Below are 22,353 nucleotides of genomic sequence, written 5' to 3'. Positions count from 1 at the left end.
CACATACTGGGATATGCAGAGATTTGCTTCAGAGGCGAAGGTTAATTTCAAAGATGGGACTTTTTTTTTTTTTCCTATGTGGAGAAATTGGATAGTGGAGGAGAAATTGAATAGCAGAGATGGAGCAGAATATTCCTTGATGTGTTATAAGCTGAGTAAAGTATTTTCTGCAGTGTTTGAAGTGTGTGCAGTGGATACAGGTTACAGGGCACGGAGAAATCTGGCAGGTTTAACAGTTAAAAGTTGACCGTTTAATGCATCTAGAGATTTTTTTTTCTTTGCGAGTCGCTATGAGCAGTTAAATGTTGACCTTTTAACGTGAAAAATTGTTTTCGTTCTACAGAGTGATGGGAAAATATAGCCCGCTTCCTATTGGTTACTTTATTAGGTTCCTGTTGAGTAGAGTCGGACTCTCAGTTCGCCCCACACACAGCTGCCCGTTTTAGACTCATTTCACCCATCACCGTTTCCTGGGTTTATGCAGTACATATGTCTGCAGTTTATTTTTACATCGCTTGCCCAAAATCGCATCCAAAAACCACTTATTTGTTTACTCTTTGATATCGCATGATGCATGCAGTGCTGGCAAATCCCCGTCGGATCCATTTATTGGATGTGTGGATGAATTTGTACGCTGCAGGGTTTTTAACCTCTGCAAATTTGTATGCTAGCCCGCAGCCTAGTTTGTATGCTAGCGGATATGCTCCATCAGATCTGCTTGTTAATCATGTCCTGATGTCGAGCGCCCAGACCTGTTATTGATGTGTTCATTATTAATGCTTTCCGTCGATAGTGTGGAAGTCTGACATACTTTATGAATGGTGCTTTTGACTTCAGAGGCAGGAGGCTGATACCAAAGCTGAAAGCTCGGGGGAGATTCTCACTCATACGTGTGGTCATCGGCACTTAGGCATGTAGTAAAATGACGTGTTTGAACACTTGCCCTCCCCACCAAAATTTGTTTCAATTTGTTTGCTAACCTGGTGGGAAAATGAGGGCATTGAAACCCCCCAGCAAAATCCCCCCAGGGGGACCACCATACCCCTTGGTCGGCCATCTACCGCAAGGGGCCTATTGGTATGGTTGGTGGGCTGTTCCTCCCCCCCCCCCCCAAATGTATTTCTGGCTACAGGCCTGCATTAAGTCATATGGTTCGACAACAAATGAATAGGGTTTTTTCATTGTAAAGCACATTTACATGCCCTGTCATCTTGAAATTGGTTTGTCAGCTGAAGCCAAGGATTTATGACCAAACTTGCCGAGAGACGATGTCAGCTGGGCTTTGCGAGCGGTGGTCTTCCAGCAGCTGTCCCGGGGCTTAGGGGGCATTGAAAGGCGGAGGCTAGGCCGTAGGGACCTGGGTGCTGCCTTGGGGGGGGGAGAGTACAGCCTGTGTGGAATTAGCTGGTGCTCTCACTAGCTGCCCCCCGTGTGCTGAGAGAGCATCTTTATTCATGACGGCCGCCCTGACTGCTGGCTCGATAAATGGCTTCCAAGTGGCGGGGGCCTCGTCGCCCGTCCCCTATTCCTGGGGGCATTTGGTCACCAGCGGTGCCGGTCACTGCCCGGCTGACATGCTCTTCTGCAACGGGAGCCTGAAACCTGAGAGAAGGATAAGCCGTCTGACAGGCACTGCAGTAGACGCCTAAACTAAACAGAGAGGTGACCAAGAATCATAGTTATCGTTTTAAAACCGATTTTCAGCCTTAATTTAGTTTATTTGCTCATTTTGTTTTTTTGTATTTTTAATAGGATGTTTAAATGAAACACCCTAAAGTTACATTCTGCGTTTTAAGGTATGGTATCTATTTTGTCTAAAATGTCACAACCCATGGGAAAAGATCTGCTGAAAATGTATTGACCCATTTTGAATGCTTCTATCATCCATTATCCACCATTGATATACTTTAACGAATATTTGTCCCCATAATGTAGTATTGATAGCTTAGCGATGATTTCTGTATGAACAAAGTACGATCCTGACTCTCGGAAAGCGCTTGAAAGACGCCGCGGCTTGTTGGAGGTCATGGATATTTCACGTAAGCGCTTTCTTTAGTTCAGTATTGTGGGTCCAGAGCAGGTTTAATTAGATCCTTCATGGAACAATACCCTGGAACCTGCAGTGAAAGACCAGGCCGATGTTGGTCAGATTAACCGCGGTATCAGACAGCAGGATATCAGGCGCTAAGCGCTAAGCATCTGTCTTTGAAAACACAACCTCGCCGAAACCCACAGCGCTCTTCAGAATCCCTCCTTCAAATTTTTTTTAAGGAACCACCCCCCCCACCCCAACCCGCCTATCCCTCTAAAAATCCCTTTCAGTCAGTGTCTAATTGCTCGCCTTTTCGGAAATTTGAAATGATCAGTCTCTTTTCGGAGGACTTTAATGTGACGGCCATTCTTAATGGGACACTCTCTAAATGGATGGCCTGCTGTAATTTATTACAGACACAATGTGAAAAACTCTAGCTTCTTTCAGGCTGACCTTGGCTTTCCCTTTATACGTACATTGCGTCTTTGAGTCAGGAGAGAAGATAATAGAAGAGAAACAGGCTATACAAATGGTTTTGTCATTTTTAAACGTGTGATTTTGGTCCAGAAAACGACCAACCCTGATGATGTGTATTGTAACATGAGTATTTGTATATAAACAAAGTTTCAAAGCATTTTGCCTCTGCGTAGCAATTTACTTCAACTTTCGTCCTTTAGTAAGGTTGTTTTCGCACGCGCGGTTCAGATTTACCTTGTTTCTGTTCGTTACTTTGGTCTCAGGAAGTCGCTGCCGATTATTTACGTAACTGTGGTGCTGAGGTCAGAGGCACATTCAAATTGAAGGTCGTATGTAACCCCAGACCGTGTGTCTGCCCAACACAACACGGCACAGAGCGTGTTACTTCAATCGGCTACATAAATCTGGGATTGTGTTTTTTTTTTAGCCGCTTGGAGCAGAATGCGATCAGGGTCATCCCGCCCGGAGCCTTCTCCCCGTACAAAAAGCTGCGACGAATGTAAGTTGGAAGAGCCTTTGTACTGAAATAAATAGCTTACATTGTAAATCGCAAACACACAGAAACATACTGCCATATTGTCAAAACGCAGTACAGGCAGCCCTCAGGTTATGGACGAGATCCATTCCCTATGTCTGTCTTTAAGTGGAATATGTAGGTAAGTTGGAACAGTAATAATTCTGTACATAATAATAATAATACAGTAATAATGAAAGTAACTGCATACTGTACTGTACCTGGAGCTGAAACCGTGCAAGGGGTTCAAATGTAGGGCCGGTATAGTAGGTACACTGATAGTGTGTATAGTATAGTAGGTATAAATGATAGTGTTTTCTTCAAAACTAAGTATAATTGAACTAGGATATTTTGTCACGAGATGAAACGAGAAACGAGATCGGAGTGACCCGATTTCGGGCAATTTCGATAAAATACGCAATTACATTGTTTCACCTTTGTACAGCAGCGTATATACAAGTCCTGACAATTTTTACAGTAACGGAAAACATCATGCTTCCAAGGATATCCCGACATGACAAGTTCTCCCAAAATTCCCGAAACCTGGAAGCACTTCTGTGTTTCGTCATTAGACGTTCCTCTGACGGGATTACCTCCTATAGCATTTGGAACTCTGTTTGGTTCTGGTTTTGGTGAGGAAGTCCCCCCCCCCCCCCCCCCCGCCGGCTCCCCACATATCTTCCTGACGTTCCTCGCCGGCAGGGAGCAATCCAGCGCAGTTACACAAGGAATGGGGATGGAAACCGGAAAGGGCCAAAAATACTGTGAAGACAGCAGCTAGTTATACCTCCGTATTGCCTCTGGTCTTTACATAAGGAATTTATAACTTCGGCTGGCTGGGGGTGGGGGGTGATTGGGCCTGGTGGTATTTGGATCGACTCCCAGTGAAACATCCTCTTTCCTTGCAGAGACCTGAGCAACAACCAGATTTCAGAATTGGCTCCTGACTCCTTCCAAGGCCTCCGCTCCCTCAACTCACTGTAAGTGTGTCTTAGTGCCAGGCTCGGCGGCCGTACGGGCTTCTGTGATTTGTGATGTAGCGGTGCCTCGGTGGGTGTGGGTTTGAATCCCCATGCCGACTTTTGTGTTTTCAGGAGTTTCTCATCGGGGCTACAGCAATACTGAACTACTGGCTCTAATTACAGAGCTCGTGCCTTGTAATGAACTGCCTTCCTGCTGGGGGTTCCTCCCCCCACCTCATGGCTTATACCTCGTGGTTCCCGGGATAGATTTCAAGCTCAGCCTTCGACCTGCATGGGGTGCAGGATCATGAGGGGTGGGTGCATGCAATCAAGTGCAATCGCAGAGTGTCCGATATCGCCTGCTGGTCACCGCAGATGTTGCGAAACTTCTCGCGTGAATATCGCCCCTCCTGGCTACTCTCTGCACGTAACAGGGTCCTGCCGCTCGGTTTATATTAACCACACATCTAAAACAATCATGTTCTTCCAGATTTCTTGAAGAGCACATTTTTTTTGTTGTCGTTGTCGCATGAATATAGTTCTGCATAGGATCTAGAATTAGCCCGTCGACCTGATTCTGATCATGCGAGCTGGTGGGGACCCCCCCCCCCCCCATACCATCCATGAGACCCTGTGACTCGCCAGATCACACTGGGGGGGGGCGACGGCTTCTGGAGTTCATCAAAAGCATCGCCTGGGGTTATCTCAACATCCAGACTCCGCCCCCCTCACCCGCCCTCGCTACATGCTCCACCCCCCAGCTCTGGTGATGGTTTGGGGGGGGGGGACACATATGGTTTTCATATTGGGCCCTGCCATGTTTACCGGCGGGGTACTGTGATTCAGCGACACTTTCTGGCGATCGCTGGCCAGTTGTTTTTTCAGCGGCTCCTCTGGAGGGAGGGGGTTAGATTTTTAATGACAGTGGCAGAATGACACGGCCCCCTTACAGCTATTTCCTCCTCTGGAATCTCCGCTGGATGCGGGACAAAATGAAAGCAAGCTTCGCTTCACAGGCATAGATGAATCATGGTGACTTTGAAATGTGCATTTGAAATATTTACCTAACACAAAGACGGCAAGACGTGACCGACGGAAAAAGAGATAAAAATGTTATTTTTCAGTAATCGAGTTTAAAATTGGGTGAATTCTACAGTGGCTCTTCTCTGTCCCACGATGATGGAGGTGACCTTCGCCAAATGCACTGGGCCTGCACATTCGCCTCCTCTCTTTTATGGAATAATTAATTCATTCTTTGCTTTTTTTGCTCTGTTTCAGAGTGCTGTATGGAAACAAAATCACAGAACTCCCCAAAAATCTCTTCGAGGGCCTGTTTGCTCTGCAGTTACTGTGAGTGTGGGACTGCACCGGCGCGTCTGTCTGGATAGAACACTGTATTTATATTTTACCAGCAGATAAAGTAAATTATGCTTATGCAAGCAAAAATTCATATATTTATGGGAAGCTGTAATGAAGAGGTATTTCTTGTCAACAGAAAAGACACTATACTTATAAAGTAAAAAAAAAAAATACCTGTCACATTCCCTGCACAAGCAACAGTAATATATCGGATAGGAAGAGAATTATACTTTTGTTCAAGGGACCGAGCTTGCAACAAATTTTATTTTTATTGAAATGTGTTTTACAGAGATATGGTCTTTTCTTACTCTCCACTAACTCCCCCACCAGCAGACTTTTGAATAGGGGCTCTCGATCCCCCCGCTTTTGCTAAATGCAATGCCAGGTTTAGCTATAGCACAGGGGCCCCGAGTTGCTGGGGGCCCCAGATGTTTTTTTTTTTTTTTTGGTTATTGTTTTTGCAATTGTTACAGCGGCATTCTATGATGTATTTAGGGCCCCGACTAGCTCACTGCCACCCCCCCCCCCCCTAAATTCGGCACTGTCTATATGGCCAGCCGGCTAGCCAGCAGTAGCTTATTCAGGCAGATCTTCTGGATGAGGCAGTCATGGCCGCAGAAGGAGCGCTTAACATGCGAATCGGCCAGCTGTTGCTGGGGTACGATGAAGCCGTCATATTTGCAGGCTTCTGGCCAGAATGACCCCCCCCCCCCCCCCCCCATCCATGTTTTACCGCCCTGGTGGGGGGGGGGGGCTGAATCAGGGCCTGTATGATATGTTTATCAGGCCACAATGGCGCACATGACTGAGGTATAACACACTGGTGATTACCTTTGAATCGCTGGCTTACCATTCCACCGGCCAGCAAGTATAGGAAGTAATTTAAAGGTTGAAAGTGGAAGGGAGGGTTGCGGGGGGGGAGGGGGGGGGGTGGCTGGGAGTAGAATGGAGTAGAAGGGTTATCTATGCGATTACAGACATTTAACAGTCAGTTTTATAGTGCTGGGATTTGGAGTGGTATCCCGCATTCCGGGGGTTGGGGCGAGCAGGGTGGGGGCAAAGTCAGCAGGACGTGCTTTAGTAGCTCTTCCAGGATGGTTCTGGCAGCACAGATCCATGGCAGAAGCAGAATACCATTCGTTAAAATATTAATGAGCTCTTTGTATGATGCCTCAGTGGGGTATTAAATCTTTCATCTGCAAATGTGACTAATGACAGGAAAGAGGCCCAGGGTCTAATCCCCGCATGCTGACAAACCGCGTACGGGTTTGCGCAGGTGTCCCGCCCCATATACTGGCCGATGGCTCAGCCTGCTCGGGGGAGCCCACCCAGAAAGGGTCGGGGGTGTGCAGGATGACGCACGTTTGTGTTTCAAAGGTCGTCAGTATCGTCGGGAAAGCAAGTACGGATAGAACACCTAAAAAGGGCTTTTCCCTTGGAGGTTTCTGTGCCGTTGTAATAAGATTTTCTCCCTTTTTTTTAGCTGGGGGTGGTTGAAGACGTCGGCAGCAGAATAGGGTGGTGATTTGGCATGTATGGAGAATGCGGCCGATGTCTGTCTTCGGGGGGAAAGGGGATCATTACGGGGACCGCAAGTGTTAGCCGCTGACGCTAATGCGGCATTCCTGAGGAAGTGTCTGCCCCATGACGTGCCTCCCCCGGTGCACATCCGCCCGCGGGGGCCCCCGCTCTCCCAGGGCGCATTGCGCCGTGCAGCCGGACCTGGCCGATGGTGAATCTTTAAGTCGATTCGGGCACGTGCGAGTTCATACGGATTCCTGAAATGTTAGTGTCGCTCCTCAGGGAAGGACGACGGAAAGCGATTTCGCATACTTGACGTGAAAGTTAGGGTTTCATATAGACCAGCGGTTCTCAAACTCTGGGTCGCCAAATAATTAGGACCCCCCACACCTCCCCCCCCTTGGCAAACTTTATCGTTTCGAAAGGCACCACAAGGTGTCGCGTGACTTGAGTTTTTTTTTGGGGATCTCCAAGAAAAAGGGTGAAAAAAAGGTGCTGGCATAAACCCCCGTGGTGTATCCAAGGGCAACGGTGTTTGACATGTAACGCATTGCAGTTAACAGTCTAATCAGTGCAGTCAAACAAAGGCAACCAGATGCTGCGAAATTCTTCCTGACGTGTGCGAACTGTAATGGTTTCATTTGTTTTCCTTTTGTACGACATCAGGCTCCTAAATGCCAACAAGATCAACTGCCTTCGCGTGGATGCCTTTCAAGACCTGCACAACCTGAACCTGCTCTCTCTGTATGACAACAAGCTACAGACCATAGCCAAAGGAACTTTTGCCTCGCTCCGGGCTATCCAAACACTGTACGTAATATTTGTCTTAGTCATTCCACTCGAGTGCTTCAAAGGGTAAAAATGTTTCGATGACTCTATGCGTTGTGGTTTGCAGAGTTTCTCCTAAATAACTGTAACGCCCAGATGACAGCTTAGTCAGTTCTGTGGGTTTGGATGATGCGAAAAATAGCACTTATTGAGGTTTAAAGTCAATAGTTCAGATTTTCCTTGAAGCTGAGAAGTTATCCTTTCTGGGAAGAACAGTTCATATGGGAGATGCCTGTATGTCCTCCTGAGATGCAGAGAATAATCTAGGGGTTTTTTTAACTTAAATTGAGCCTTGGGGTCTGTAATGGGTTAGCGCCCCACCCTGGATTGTTCCCTGCCTTGCGCCTATAGGTTCCGATATAGGCTCCGTACCCCCCGTGACACTGAATAGGATAAGTGGTTACAGAAAATGGATGGATGGATGGATGGATGGGATTAAGTGCTGGGGTGGTAAAGAGCACAACCCCACATATGTGATGTCATCTCAAAGCCCTAACTGTCCTCCATAAGGAACCGCAGGACTTAAAAGTGGAGCCTGTACAGTTGACCCGTCACGTCGCGGGGCTTGGGAGTGCCGACCCCCTGGAAAAATCATGTAAAATTTTTTGAGTCCCCCTGGTCCCGCTAACGAGCTAAGATATGAAAATTGTGAGATACGAAGATCACTGTGAGATGACGGCGGGCGAGATATCGAGCCAGACGCTGCCATAAACACTCCTGGCCTCCTCCCAACCTGCAGTCTACATATCATTTATGCATTGAGGATTGAGGATTGAGGATTGCTTTCTGTGTGCGGTCTGCAGGCCTTCACTGCTTTCACAGGATTTCTAAAAACTAGCGAAAAAATTCCCATTCAAATTCTTATGCTGACCCTGCTGGGATGCAGAAGGGTCGGCTGTATAGTGTAAGAGAGGAAGTTCTGGATCTCAGGAAGATATTGTAGTCATTTTACTTCCATTGTGCTTATGTACTCCTCCCATGGCTTGGTCATGTGAACTTCTTGCGTTCCCTTCAAGGCACCTGGCCCAGAACCCTTTCATCTGCGACTGCCACCTTAAGTGGCTGGCCGACTACCTCCAGGACAATCCCATCGAGACCAGCGGCGCGCGGTGCACCAGCCCACGCCGCCTGGCCAATAAGAGGATCGGCCAGATCAAGAGCAAGAAGTTCCGCTGCTCGGGTAAGTTGGACTATCCACCCCAATCTCACGTCCCCCAAGGAGATCCTCACACGCTTCAAATTACCCACCAACCCGATGGTTAACCTTATCGGATCTCCTCCGTGATGAGATGGCCAGCTTACCAACTGATTGAGAAGTTCTCCGCAAACGTTAAAAAACTCCCAACTGAAAACAAAATGCCATAGCAGTAAATTGTTCACGGAATGCGCTTCTTCACTTGAAGAGAGTTTTTTGGGTGTCTTGGGGGATTCTCTGAACACTGTTTACCGTTTATTGCAAGCGTGCGGCATTCCCTCTCCTCTGCTACGCAACCCTCAGCTTGTGTTTCTCTGCATCTCTTCCCCTTTAGCAAGAGAGCAATATTTCATTCCAGGTAGGTTCAGCTCTAAAACAGAGCTGCTTAAGCACCGAATGTCCCTGCCACTCGCCCCCTTATCCCTAAGCACACCTTCCCCTGTTTATCATGCTTGAAGTATTGGTTCACTGCATGATCCTCTGTTTTTCGGGTATACCAACATACGCCCCCAAGATGAGAGGGTGTGGCCTATTAGCCGACTAGCTGTTGACGGGCAGATCTTTAACCGCATGGAGCACTGGCCGCCGAGGTGGAAAGTTCAGGTCTAGAAAGTACAAATCCAGACCAAGGTTTTGTTTCAACCAACCAGTTGAATATAAAGAGTCACAGTCACAGAGGACTCAACTGTTTGGTTGAAACAGAACCTTGGTCTGGATTTGTAGCTTCTGGACCTGAACTTTCCACCTCTGTCTGGTCTTGTTGGACTTAAGCTGGTGGTTCCCTTGCGATCATCAGCTCCTTTCCGAAAGGAGAGATAGGCACCCCCAACCAGGTCCAGGTGATTTAACCGCGTACGGTGTGTTCCGTGCTGTTTCAACAGGACGTGCGTCATGCTGTTGGAGACAGAAGCTGAAAATATATGCATGTCGTGCTTAGTCGATTACCCCTGTAAATGTGAATGGTATTTCCCAGATGTTCCATCGAAATGTTTCACTCTCCGAGTGTCATTTAGGCAGTAGGTGCCTTGTCGTTGAAAGATTTGACGATCTGCTGGTTGCTGGGCTTTGGAAGCATTATACTTTTAATTAAATGATGGAACTGTGACTGATTATTATGGGATGAGGGTCTTCGGTTTTATTGAAGTAGGCGGAACCTCCCTGCCTGGTCCCCTCTCTCACAATTAGATGAATTAGCCTGCATTTTCAATGCGTTCGTGAGCAGCCCAGACGTGGTCTTCTGGGGAGGCTTTCTGTGTGCAGCCTGGACTAACGCACACGCATGTCTAATCTGCTGACAAGCACGTGTGTGTGGTAGCAGCAGGAATCTAACATTCTGTATGATTAAGCGAATGTGACAAATAATCAAACACAGAAATGAATAGATAAATAGATCGGCACAGTAAAATGTGAGGCACTTTCCCTCCCAGCAGGGCGCTGTCAACATCTATATAACCAACATTCTTTGCTATTTTGACATCTTCACTGCTGTTTTGAGGCAGGAAAAAAAAATGCATAGAAAACACTTGAACAATGCAGTATCTGAGCACTTTATTTTGACTGGGATTGACCCTTTGGGGGGGGGAGGGGGGTGGTGAGGAATAATTACTCGGATCTTATAAAAAAAATAAAACCCATTGTTTTTCTTCCATCTTTCACTCTTGGGAACTTTAAGGAGCTGGCCGTACTGGCTGTAAGTAAAACATTTCCGCAGACATAACAGTGCCTTTTTGACCTTTGATGTGGTTCATTTGACCCCTGACCCCCACCCAGTCTTCTCCATATGTGGTTCCCCCAAACCCCAGTACAGTGTCTTGAAAAGAATGAATTACAGTCTCAGTGTGTCTCTTTCCAGTTGAAATGTCATGTGGCATTCCGGTATATTTTTTAACAGCTTGGCGAGGTTCTTGCTCAGAAAGATACAGCCTGGTTTGTTTCGAGCGTCGACTGTCAGTCTTTCCTGATTACTGGCAACCTTTCCCCTGTATTGGCTTCGAAGCTGCGATAGTTTTCCTGCCGCTGCTGCGCCTAGCCGTCGTCCTTGCCAGCCCCTGTCCTCATCCTGTGCTCTCTCCTTCTCTCTCTCTCTCCATCTCTCCCTTTCTTACCTGGCGGAGGAAATTCCGCAGGATTTTCCGTTGTGCTTGATCTAACCATGTGGTTGCAAGGTATGAGTAAAACATGGTTCTGTCAAGCACCATGGAAGGTCCCGCAGCGTTCGACACCATTGCACACCGAACAAGACGGCCTGTTACTTACGTTCTTAAATGCATGGAGTCTGCGCACGCGTGCAGGAGTCTGCACACCGAAACACCAGCGGAAACTGGGAACGGAGCCGATCAGCAGAATAATGCGGGCTGCGTTGAATCGCTTCTACCAAGGATCTAAAAAATCTTGCCCTGCAGTTCCCTGCGTGCTGCTAATATTTTATTTGGACCTGTATTTTGTCTTATGAGCCTGTGCTCTGCTTTGCAGGCTTTCAAGACAAATTTTGCTGCCTGTTGTCATGGTGACAACTGAGTTTCCTCTGCTCTAGATTTCTGGGACCTGAATGCCCCCCCCCCCACCCACCCACCTACTGCGGCCCGTCTCACTTATGCCTGACTGTCGTCCTCCGCCCTCCTCTCAATCCTTGTCGTTTAAAGACCAGCTTATCTGTCAGCTCCCCCCTAGCCTGGCCCCCACGCTCCCCCCTCTTCTCCCCTCCCCACAAGGGACCCCCGCCGCTATAACGGTCCCCCCGCGCCCTCCCACGCAGGCACAGAGGACTACCGGTCCAAGCTGGGTGGCGACTGCTTCGCGGACCTGGCGTGTCCGGAAAAGTGCCGTTGTGAAGGGACCACGGTGGACTGCTCCAACCTTAAGCTGACTCGCATCCCAGAGCACATTCCCCAGTACACAGCCGAGCTGTGAGTACCCCCCCCCGCACACCATGCTGCCAGACTTCCCAGCTCCTCCCAGATTCACGCACCAGTATCCCTTCAGTCAGGTACTAGGATAAGAATGCCCCCCCCCACCCCTCTCTTAGAACCTCTGGGACAGAACAGTCATTAGAAACACATGCAGTTCTGGGATGGATATGTACCGACAACAGAACCCAAACAGAGCTTCAAATACACTGAAAAGAACATAGTTTTCTCTCTTCCCCTCAAGTGTTCCAGTCTGAAGAGCCATATAATGCATAAACACACCAGCACCCCCCCCTGGATCAGTAAAGTTCATCTGATCTTACCATTGAAATATTTTCCACAAGTTCTTAGATTGTAGCATGTTCTGATTTTCATTAAGATACTTTTATGCCAAAAATATCCTGGTAATTCAAAGAAATGAATATTTCACTGCTACAAATTAGGTCTACAACTGCAGTTGTAGGTAAATAAATGAGTAGACCATTATTTAAAAATTTGTCAATGTTAGATTTTACTTTTGGAATAATACCATTGGGACATTTATTTGTGGAACTTGTGGACACACAGTACACATTGTATTCAAGGCGTCAAGTGATGGCAAATTGATCTGACGCCCTACAACATAAATGCAAATGTCTTAGCAATTTCTGACAAATGTTTAATTCTCAGTGCAGTCTCGTGGTAAAAAAATGTTTTTGTTTTTAAGAAGCAGTCTTCTGAATCCACCATCTAAGACACAGATCTTTTGACTAATGGCTTCTGTCTTCGTTTATCGAGGCGTCTCAACAACAACGAATTCACAGTTCTGGAAGCGACTGGAATCTTCAAGAGACTCGCACAGCTCCGCAAAATGTGAGTCGCGTCCCTGAGGAACTGGATCGATGTTCTGTCACTGTGGCGTAACGTGCTGCCTTCCCTCTTATATTTTGAGCATGACGGGATCGTGGAGGGCAGTATGGTAACTCAGTGGGTGGTACAGTTGCTCCAGGGCTGTGGGTTCGATAGCTGCCCCCCCCCCGCCCGCTATGTTTATATATGTGTACTATGGTCTCTTCCTGCAGTCCAGTATCTGTAATTTACCGGTAGTCTGTGTGAATGTGTGTGGCCATTGACAGATTAGCGCCCCCTTCAGGTTGCTCCCTGCCTTCCTGGGCTCACTGCAGCCCTCCAGCTGGTAAGAGGTATAGAAAACAGGTAGATGGCATCAGGACCGAGGCGATAAGACAGTAAATAAATATAAAGAAATTTGTATGGTTTAGCAAATCAGCTTTGAATGGGTAATATCCAAGCTGTTTTTGCACTAAAGGCTAATAGTTGCATTTCAGCGACTAGCCGCTAAGCTACAAGCTAAAAAGGCCACAGCACACATACACCCAGACACACACATATACCCACACGTACATCCATATACCCGCCAGCACTGCGCCTCTCCTTTTCCCCTCTCGCCTTGTCATTTTTGCTGCTTTGTTAACTAAAAGGCGCCATTTAGCATAGCGTGTAATCGGCTCAGTGGACCAATGAAAGGCCTTGGCAGCAGGGGTGTATTTGGGGGCGGGGCCATAGTGGCAGTGACCCCAGCTGAAAGCTGATTGGCCCCCAGAGTGCACCCTCTCCTGTCACTCACTGATTCAAAACACGTCGTTGGCTGATAATAAGGTTGGCCCCTCTGTGTGAATCATGACCCCTCTCGTGCCCCCCACCATAAAAAATCCTAAAATTGGCCCCGCTTGGCAGTATCGCTCGGTAGAGGGGCCACATTTGAGCCCTTATGCTGTGATGCAACAACGGCAGTGTTCTGTCTTTGCCTAGAAGGAGTAGCTCCATTGTGCCGCTGCGTTGACAGGTGGGGGGTGGGGAGGAGGTGCAATCCGAAGGCAATTTCGGTAACATCTCGTCACTACGATCCCTGTTCTTGCTGCCCCCACGCCCACAATGCCTTTGACGTCTTGTTTCATTAAGTATTTATTAGAGAAATCGCAACGGGAAGATTAGAGACAGTGAGTTGGCTGCCCATGCCTATTAAAGCATTTTGGACGTGTAATATCCCAAAGGACACTGGGAGCCAAATGCAGGGGCATAGACGGTCAGGATTATTCCAGTATAATGGCAAACAAGTTCTCAATTAGCCAGGAGATAATTGGTATCCACACATCTTAATAATGTGTGACACTTACAAACTTTCCCATAAAGAGATGTTCTTCAGACTTGGGTGGGAGAACCCAAAATCGCGCTGGGGGGTTTATTAAATAAATAAACTCCGAAAACCACAAAGGTTTCACTGGCATTTCCTCCTTTGTCCACCAAAGTGTGCAGATGAAAAAAAAATGGACAAACCGATGAAATTTACGCAATTCTTCTGTCGTTGCTGCGTGATCTAGGCTGCAGATGTAGACAAATTGTTAAAAAGAACTCAGCCAACGACCGGAAAAAGGAAGAATGAGTAGTGATGTTACACCCACAACCAGTCATACCAATATTAATGGTTTTTAAGATGCACATCCGGCAGATGCAGATGATGGCACCTCAGAAATATCAGTAGCCTAGCGCCATCAGTAGCCTAGCACCATCAGTAGCCTAGCACCATTAGTAGCCTAGCGCCATCAGTAGCCTAGCGCCATCAGTAGCCTAGCGCCATCAGTAGCCTAGCACCAGCACAGCTACTGTAGCTTAGCCAAGACAGCCCAGACAGTGAAGTGGAAACAACACAAAAACTAAGGTTACCGCACTCAGTAGGAAAGGATTAACTAGACAAGGAGGCACCATCAAAGAGGCGCAAATATATCGAGAACAGTATTACAAAGGGGTTCACATTTATTGGTAGTGAAGAATTTTGCTAAACACGCTAATGTGCATTTTTAATTTAACATGTAGCATTGACTGCGCAATACTAAATGTATCATTCTGTGATGTGTCCGTAGTCTGTGTACTTGTGTATGTTGGTGTATGTATAGAGATTGCAGGGGTACATAGAGGCAGGTTGAATATGGTGGTGGTTTTGGTGGTACTATCCCTCCATCCATCCATCCATCCACCTACCCTCTTAAACATAGACATGGTCTGTCCATGTAGCACTTGTCTGTATTTTTTAAACCATACAGCACCTCACTGAGCAAATGGGTAATTGCATAATGATAGGCGCAGAATAGAGAACAGGGATGCACCGATAACGTAACTGGCAGCAGGTATTGGGCCGATACTGTGCTTATATACTCATATTTGTTCTCGAAAAACTTCCAGTTATACCAAGGACTGATACCACTTAATTGCAACATTACGTTAAAACTGAAAAGTACGGTGATTTGTCCTTTTTTGCTGCCCAGTCAGGATTTGGCATCTAATGAAAGATTTGTCAACCATATTGGTCTGGTTATGCCAGGTTAGGTCATTGTTATTTTCATTGGTATAAATACTGCCTCAAGTGCTCATATTGTTACTCCGTATTGGCAAGTACACAAATCTAAGTACTCATACGCGGTCTGAAAAAAATATCGGTGCAACCCTAGTGCAGATCTGTCAGGTAATAAGAGATTCCCAGTCCGCTGAATTATCTGATGCTTCTCCTTTAAGAAACCTGAGCAACAACAAGATCACAGACATCGAGGAGGGAACATTCGAAGGGGCATCGGGGGTCAATGAGCTAATTCTGACGAGCAACCGACTGGAAAATGTCCACTTCCGGATGCTGAAAGGACTTAATGGACTTCGAACCCTGTGAGTACCAAATTAAGCATCAGGCAAATAATCCACTGCCCCAAGTCACTGTTTATGCTAATTAATTAATAGATTCCGGTCTCTACAATATGTCTGTGTGCAGTAATGACATATTATTCATTATAAATTCATAACATTCTGATCGGTTAAAATACGATTTTTGTCTAGTTTTTATTAAAGATGTTCATAGTATTAGTTGATTAGTTTCATTGTCGCTTGTTCTGCCATGGTAATGCTACATGTTTTTTTTTTTAAAACGTGACAATGATGAGTAGGATTTAATAACCGTGAAGAAAGTATTATACAGCTGTTTCAAAGGGTCTTACCGCGTTAATCCTGAGCTCGAAGTTGGCCACGTATGCGAATATAGATTCTGAATTCTTCAGAAGCTTTACACGGAAGAGAGACTCGCTCTGCCTGCACTCGTTTAATAATGCCACGTAATCCCTACACTCGCCGGAGACGTGTTTATGGGAAAGATGATCTTAATGAATGCTCTGAAAACAAACAGGAGAGGACAATGACTCCTCCTGTCCTGTCAAGCCCCCCCCCCATAGATCCCCACTTACCACCCTCGCAGATCTCTGTCTCATTGTGCGCGTGTCATGACGGGCTTTCTGTTTGCAGGATGTTACGGAGCAATCGGATTAGCTGCGTGAGCAACAGCAGCTTCACCGGCCTCAGCTCCGTGCGACTATTATCCCTGTATGACAACCAGATCACCAGCATGACCCCAGGAGCCTTCGACACTCTCCACTCTCTGTCCACGCTGTAAGCCTCCTTCCCCAGTATGCTCATATCTGTCACAGTGAATGAATCCCCCCCCCTCCAACACACAGCACCAGCTGGAGGCAGAGGGGGTGGGTGGGGGGTAGCCTCTCGGTCTGTTTAGAAGATAGTGACCATAATTGGTAGTGATCCAGGCAGTGACACACCATAACTCAGGTAAATCATAATGATTCCCAGGAATCGAATTTTGCCCCCGCTTCTTTGTGGCGGAGAATGGGGCCGACGGCAATAGGTTAGTAATGACACTTGCGCGGCCTGGAAGAGGAGGAGCTGCGTCTCAATGACACGCCGGCAATGAGGAAATGACGGCCGCAGATCAAACCCTAATGTATAGTCGGCCACGGGAGAAGCGACACAGCAAGGATTCGCCAAACAGTTCATTGAAAAAAATGAGGAAATGTAGGCTTATGGTGTGTGTGTGAATGATGTCACCGGCGGGTCCTCACCTTTGGGGCACTCTCTGAGCCTGGGCTCCGATTCTCACCCTCCTGTCACTGTTAAGTGTAAGAGCGGCCTGTGTAACGAAGGTAACCAGCTGTGAATTCAGATGGGGGCGACAGCAAGAGCGCTGGGTCTCAAGAAGCGCTATCATGTCATGGAAGTGTGCAGGAGCAGCAGACCAGAGGAAAACGAGCTCACCTTAAATGTGCGCAACTCACTTTTAACACTTTTAGTAATGGACGGATAATGTAGTAGGATGTGATGGAGAAGTAGTCTTTGATACATGTACAAATAAACTACAGCATCTACAGATTTCGGTAGAACAGTTGTACCAAATATCCAATCAGACGTAATTTTAGCATTTGTCGCGCCTTCATTCCACCATTGACCTCATCTGATTCCTTAGCCGCGATTGACCTTGTGAAACATGGGGGGGCCTTTGGTTGACTTTCACCATGGAAACTGAAAACAGGGACTAGTTTCTAGGTATGGGGTCGACTGGGACAATACGGTCTACAAACAGCTGCATGGCCATCTAGTACATCCCCTTCGCAGTACACACACGCTTGAAGTGCGCTGTGTATTCGTCTTCTGGAACAGAATCAGCACATCCCTTTTTATTTTTCTGTTGCTCTGTCCTAAAGTGAGGTTGAAACTTTCACAACAGACCGAGGAAGCGGATTTCCCCACTGCCAAAATGTGTTCTTCTTGGTGGTTACGGCACGTATGAGTTCGGACAGTTTCCAAAAGGCAAGACAGGCCCCCAGCACAGGGAGGTATTGTGGGCCTTTTCGCCTTAAATTGGCTGCAGATCTATCTCTCATTCCAGTAGCTTTAGGTGCCTTTTCCGTCTGTCAGGGAATGAATTATTTCACGCTGTCCAATCATGCCTCATCCTTAAGAGTCTATATCTCCATCCTTGAGTATCCTGTTATCCCTAGCATTAGCCTAGCGGCGCAGCGCCTAGCTTTGTTAGATACATCCGAAGCTCATGACAGAGCCCGCTTTTGAATGACAGGCTCAACAATAAACAAGGTCTCCTTGCCACACGAAATGCAAAGCGTCCGTCATTTAAGCCCTTTATCTGTTTTTCTTCTTTCATTCCTGGCGGTTGCAGATAGGGCGTCGGTAAATAATGGAATTCTCCGGAAAGTTCGGCTGAGCTGCCACGCTGTCAGTTGGGGGAAAATCCGTTTTTTTTTTTTTTTTTTCCGTAAGTTGTCAGACCCTGGAGTCAGTGGCCCAACTGAAAGCTGCAGACTGACAAGCCAACAAAACAGTCATGTTTCAGTAAAAGTCAGTAAATAAATGCAGTGTGTGTCCAATCTGAGTATTAAATTGCTTGATAATGCTTGGTACGCTACAACCTGACAACATATCAGAATGTCTGCCTCCCTCAATTAGCTGCAAATTGCATATGCCTCAAATTTCATCGCTGCAAACTCAATTTCCTGCCTGGCGTTCTTGACCTGATCTCTCAGTCCATAACAGTTAGGGGTAATTCCGTTGTTTATAATTTAGCGGTAGAATCTCATCGCTACGAAAGCCTAACAAAACAGAAGCCATCAGAATATCCCATGCCGTTTTCTTGGTAGACGTTATCCTGTGCTGGAATGGAACATGCGGTCATCTACCAAGGTGCGTAAAACCTGGGTTCAGTGACCTCTGCGGGGAGTCGGCGGTGGGAGTGATAGATCTGAATGCAAACTGTCACATTTAGCGAAGAAATCTACAGGCGGGACACAAGGTTATGAATGAGATTCGTTCGGTCTTCAAGCCGAATTTGTGAATAAGTCTGAGAAATAATAATGCATTAATAATAAAAGTAACTACCTATTTTTTTTTCCCGAGCATCACAAAGTAATATGCGTGTTTGTTATTACAAACTATTTTATTTAACCCGAATTTTTTATATAAAAGGCTTTATGGCAGTCCGTTCATAAGTACATTCTTAGCTTGAGAACTGCCTGTACTAGTTAGGACATCATAACCTGCCTTTGTTTTTTGTGTGTGGACTTGCACAGGTTATTTTTGGGTAATCTGATTTCCTCTGCAGTACAAAGACATGCAGTCTAAGTTGATTTGGTTTATGAGTATTGTGTGTTTGTGTCTTGCAATGACCATGGTGCCCTCTGCTGCCTGGGATATGCTGTTTGCCTTTCGTGACCCTAAAAGGCAGCTACAAGATGTTGGGATGTTGGTTTCGTTAAATTTTTGTAGCCTTGTGTTTTTTTTTATTTATTATAAAAGGAATGTTTCAAACGAGCCCTACTGATGGTCCTTTGACCAACTTTTTTTGGAAACGTCCTGTGGTCATCCTGCTATGCACATCAAGTACAAAATCACATTGCTAATAATAAAAATATAAATGAGCACTGGGATGGTTGACAGCAGGTTAGTTTGTGAAGGTCAGTGCTGCAAAAACAGTAACATTCCTTTATCAATATGTCACGCATGTGCTTTAAAATGCTCCCTGGGTTAGCAGTGATCTACTACCTTGTGGTTCCAGAGGTTGTCATGGGATTTGAGTCCAGCAGAGCACCAGGAATAAAGTTTGATGCCCTTGATGTGCTTGCCAGGAACCTGCTGGCCAACCCCTTCAACTGCAACTGTCACCTTGCCTGGCTCGGGGACTGGCTGAGGAAGAAGAGGATCGTCACGGGTAACCCCCGCTGTCAGAGCCCCTACTTCCTCAAGGAGATTCCCATTCAAGACGTGGCCATTCAAGACTTCGCCTGTGATGATGGTAGGCGCTCGGTCAACAGAGGTCCGTTGTCCTTCATCGTTGATGGATGCCCTCACTGTTTCCCTGTCTTCTGCTGGTTCTTGCGCATATGGGCGAGGTGTGCATTGAAGGCTTGAAGGTTGAGCTAACACAAACATGAGGCGGTCTGGGGTGGAGCCCGGCACATCGTTATTGAGTCATGAGTCAGAACAGGCCAGACAGTATTAAGAATAATGGCCAGCTTTGCTTATAAACACTATTGTATGAGGTCTCTGAAGGTTTAGGTCTTCTTCCTTCACCAGGCAACGATGACAACAGCTGTTCCCCCCTGGCCCGCTGCCCTTCTGAGTGTACCTGTTTGGACACAGTTGTCCGCTGCAGCAATAAAGGTCTGAAGACTCTCCCGAAGGGTATCCCCAAGGAGGTGACAGAACTGTGAGTCACTCGGCCACCTCTGAGCCTCTGGCCACCCTAGGGCATCGCCAGCACTCAGGATGTAGTTCACACATTGCTTTTACCGATGCATCATTGCATAGTGTAGAATTATGATTAATTACGTTATTTCTGCAGGAAGTTGTGGTCATGGGTGGAGCAGAAGAATAATATCATTTGAGCCAAGTGTCAGAAAGGCTTCTGTTTTTTTTTTTATTACTGCTGTTGTGTAGGGTCACGTTACTTGATTGTGTGGCTAATTATGCCAGTAATTGATTTTTGGAATAGAGATCTGAAAGTTTGTCATTTAAAAGCCTATAGGAATTAGATCATGCAGCGCAAATATCTTGCGTCAACACTGCGATTTAAATTTTTTTTTTAAGAACGAGGGCAATTATAAAAAAAAAATAAAAAATCACAATCATCAGAAATGAGAATGAAAACTATCCTGGGGTTTTGTAACGTCTTGATCTTTTCCAGAAGCTTGTTCAGCACTTTTTGGCAAATTTTGACGTACCTCAAATTAAGCCTTTGAACACTAATCTCCAAACGGGAAATCGCGTTCGCCGAAGGTCATACGTTAGTCTCCGACAGCCGGTCGCATCACGCCACCTGCATTAAGGCGCTAAATCACTTCTGCCGATTTTAATTCCTCTCTCTTTCCCAGAGTATAGATTGCATCACTCGACTGTAGTTTTCAATTATTGTATATCATCCGACGAGCCACTTCCAAAGCCATCCTGACAGTATTATGAGAAGGATTTGTCGATTAAATATGCCATGAATATTTATTCTGTTTTTAGCTGGTGTTAATTATTTCGTGGTGGAGGCTGAGTGCTGGGTTGTGGATCTATTTAACTCTTTAAACACGGGCATGTTTGACCCGCCTCCCTGTCCAGCCATGATATAAAAAAATCTAATAAAGATGTTGTATTACAGAGCATTGACCATAAAGCATGCATTAGACTTCAGTCTGTATTTCACTGTAGTTTTCACAGGATGTATGTATATTTACATGTCAGTCTTTCACATTGGGGTCATATAAAAATACCCACACAGCTGGTAAAATAATATGCATTAATATGATGACTTTGACTTTTGGGGAACATGTGATATTATTTATTTTGGTTCTAGTATAAATATTCATCCGCAGCACTGGAAATTGCCTTAATGTGGAAATAACCCTGGCTTTCTGTTTTGCCGGTAGATATCTGGATGGGAACCAGTTCACCCAGGTTCCAAAGGAGCTGTCAAATTACAAACATTTAACACTCATGTAGGTGGCTTTCACGCTCGAGCGTTTCCCTGTCCCATCTCCTCTTCCGCGTGTGCGAGAGATCAACACGAATGGCACCTGTTGGCGGGCCGCCGTCATTAGCTGCTGTTGAGAAATACGCCGTTAATTGCCCTTTTGAAATCCGAGCAGAAGCGAATGTCACTCGTAAACCCGTGAAGGAAAAAAGGGTGAAATCCAGAATGAAAAATGTCTTCAAAATGGCATTAAGTAAAAAATATTCTTATGTAGAGATTATATTTGCTTATATTCTATTTCATGTATCTAAATGTGTGCATTTAGCAGTATTTTGAAATTAAATGAAATTACAGTTAATGATTCTTATTGACCATTGTACCAGTGCAGTTTCTTTATGATTCTTAATCCCATCAGCGTATTGTTATAGACAGTAAATTATTGAATAACCAAGAATGTGATTGCGAGAGAAAAGGCTTCCTGTGTATCGGCATGTTGTTCCTGTGGATCTGATTGTCAGCATGGTCAGCGAAGTACTAATTTCTCTAACCGTGATACGAATTTCTTGTCTCGTCTCTGTCACTGTCGTTTTCTTCCAGTGATTTAAGTAACAACCAGATCAGCACGTTGTCCACCGAGAGCTTCAGTAATATGTCTGAGCTGCTTACGCTGTGAGTCTGGCTACTTCACCGTACTGCTGCCGTACCTAAACGCACACTGTCCGACCCCTTTGCCGTTCCAGCGTTGATGCGTCTGTTTGTAAACGTTGCGTCGACGTGACAATGGAAGCCGGTGAAAGAATCGCTCAGAGCTGCTGTTTCTAACCTTCTGTTTCCGCCTCTCTTTTTCCCTCCCCCTGAAGAATCTTAAGCTACAACCGGCTGAGATGCATACCTGCGAAAGCCTTCGATGGCTTGAAGTCGCTTCGTCTTCTGTGAGTTTCCTCGCTGCTCCGGCGTATGTCCGCGTGCTGTAGCTTGACATCTGTTTTGGGCTCGATCATGGGCCTCGTTGTAATTTAGCCCTCAAGCCACACGATTTCCAAACCGGAGGTGATCAAGATGGACCTATCGAGGCCATCAGCAGTTTTGGCGCTTCTGATGAGGTTCAAAATGTTATTACGGCATATAAGAGGTGGCGTTTTTGGCCGCCAAAGACGGTGTGCGTGTGAAGCTTGCCACAGGGGATGCTAGCAGCATGATTTCAGACCGC

The 22,353-nt window shown here is 46.3% G+C and overlaps 1 protein-coding gene across 4 annotated transcripts in view; it reads left to right on the top strand.

Annotated features, from left to right (window-relative positions):
- slit2 (slit homolog 2 (Drosophila)) overlaps positions 1 to 22,353 on the top strand; it is a 120,592-nt gene that overhangs the window by 77,005 nt on the left and 21,234 nt on the right. For 2 of the 4 annotated variants that reach the window (XM_048995741.1, XM_048995740.1), the window contains 15 exons: positions 2,937 to 3,008; positions 3,932 to 4,003; positions 5,264 to 5,335; positions 7,532 to 7,675; positions 8,710 to 8,873; positions 9,223 to 9,246; positions 11,644 to 11,794; positions 12,572 to 12,646; positions 15,362 to 15,505; positions 16,133 to 16,276; positions 19,315 to 19,481; positions 19,763 to 19,895; positions 21,100 to 21,168; positions 21,741 to 21,812; positions 22,004 to 22,075. In XM_048995741.1, coding sequence (XP_048851698.1) covers positions 2,937 to 3,008; positions 3,932 to 4,003; positions 5,264 to 5,335; positions 7,532 to 7,675; positions 8,710 to 8,873; positions 9,223 to 9,246; positions 11,644 to 11,794; positions 12,572 to 12,646; positions 15,362 to 15,505; positions 16,133 to 16,276; positions 19,315 to 19,481; positions 19,763 to 19,895; positions 21,100 to 21,168; positions 21,741 to 21,812; positions 22,004 to 22,075 — 1,575 coding nt within the window. The remainder of the gene's footprint in view (positions 1 to 2,936; positions 3,009 to 3,931; positions 4,004 to 5,263; positions 5,336 to 7,531; positions 7,676 to 8,709; positions 8,874 to 9,222; positions 9,247 to 11,643; positions 11,795 to 12,571; positions 12,647 to 15,361; positions 15,506 to 16,132; positions 16,277 to 19,314; positions 19,482 to 19,762; positions 19,896 to 21,099; positions 21,169 to 21,740; positions 21,813 to 22,003; positions 22,076 to 22,353) is intronic. The other 2 variants (XM_048995744.1, XM_048995743.1) reach the window with 2 other exon arrangements.

The sequence above is a fragment of the Brienomyrus brachyistius genome, chromosome 25 (assembly GCF_023856365.1).
Source record: "Brienomyrus brachyistius isolate T26 chromosome 25, BBRACH_0.4, whole genome shotgun sequence".
Taxonomy (NCBI): domain Eukaryota; kingdom Metazoa; phylum Chordata; class Actinopteri; order Osteoglossiformes; family Mormyridae; genus Brienomyrus; species Brienomyrus brachyistius.
The sequence above is the reverse complement of the archived record's forward strand: the minus strand, read 5'-3'. Positions and strand labels throughout refer to the sequence as shown.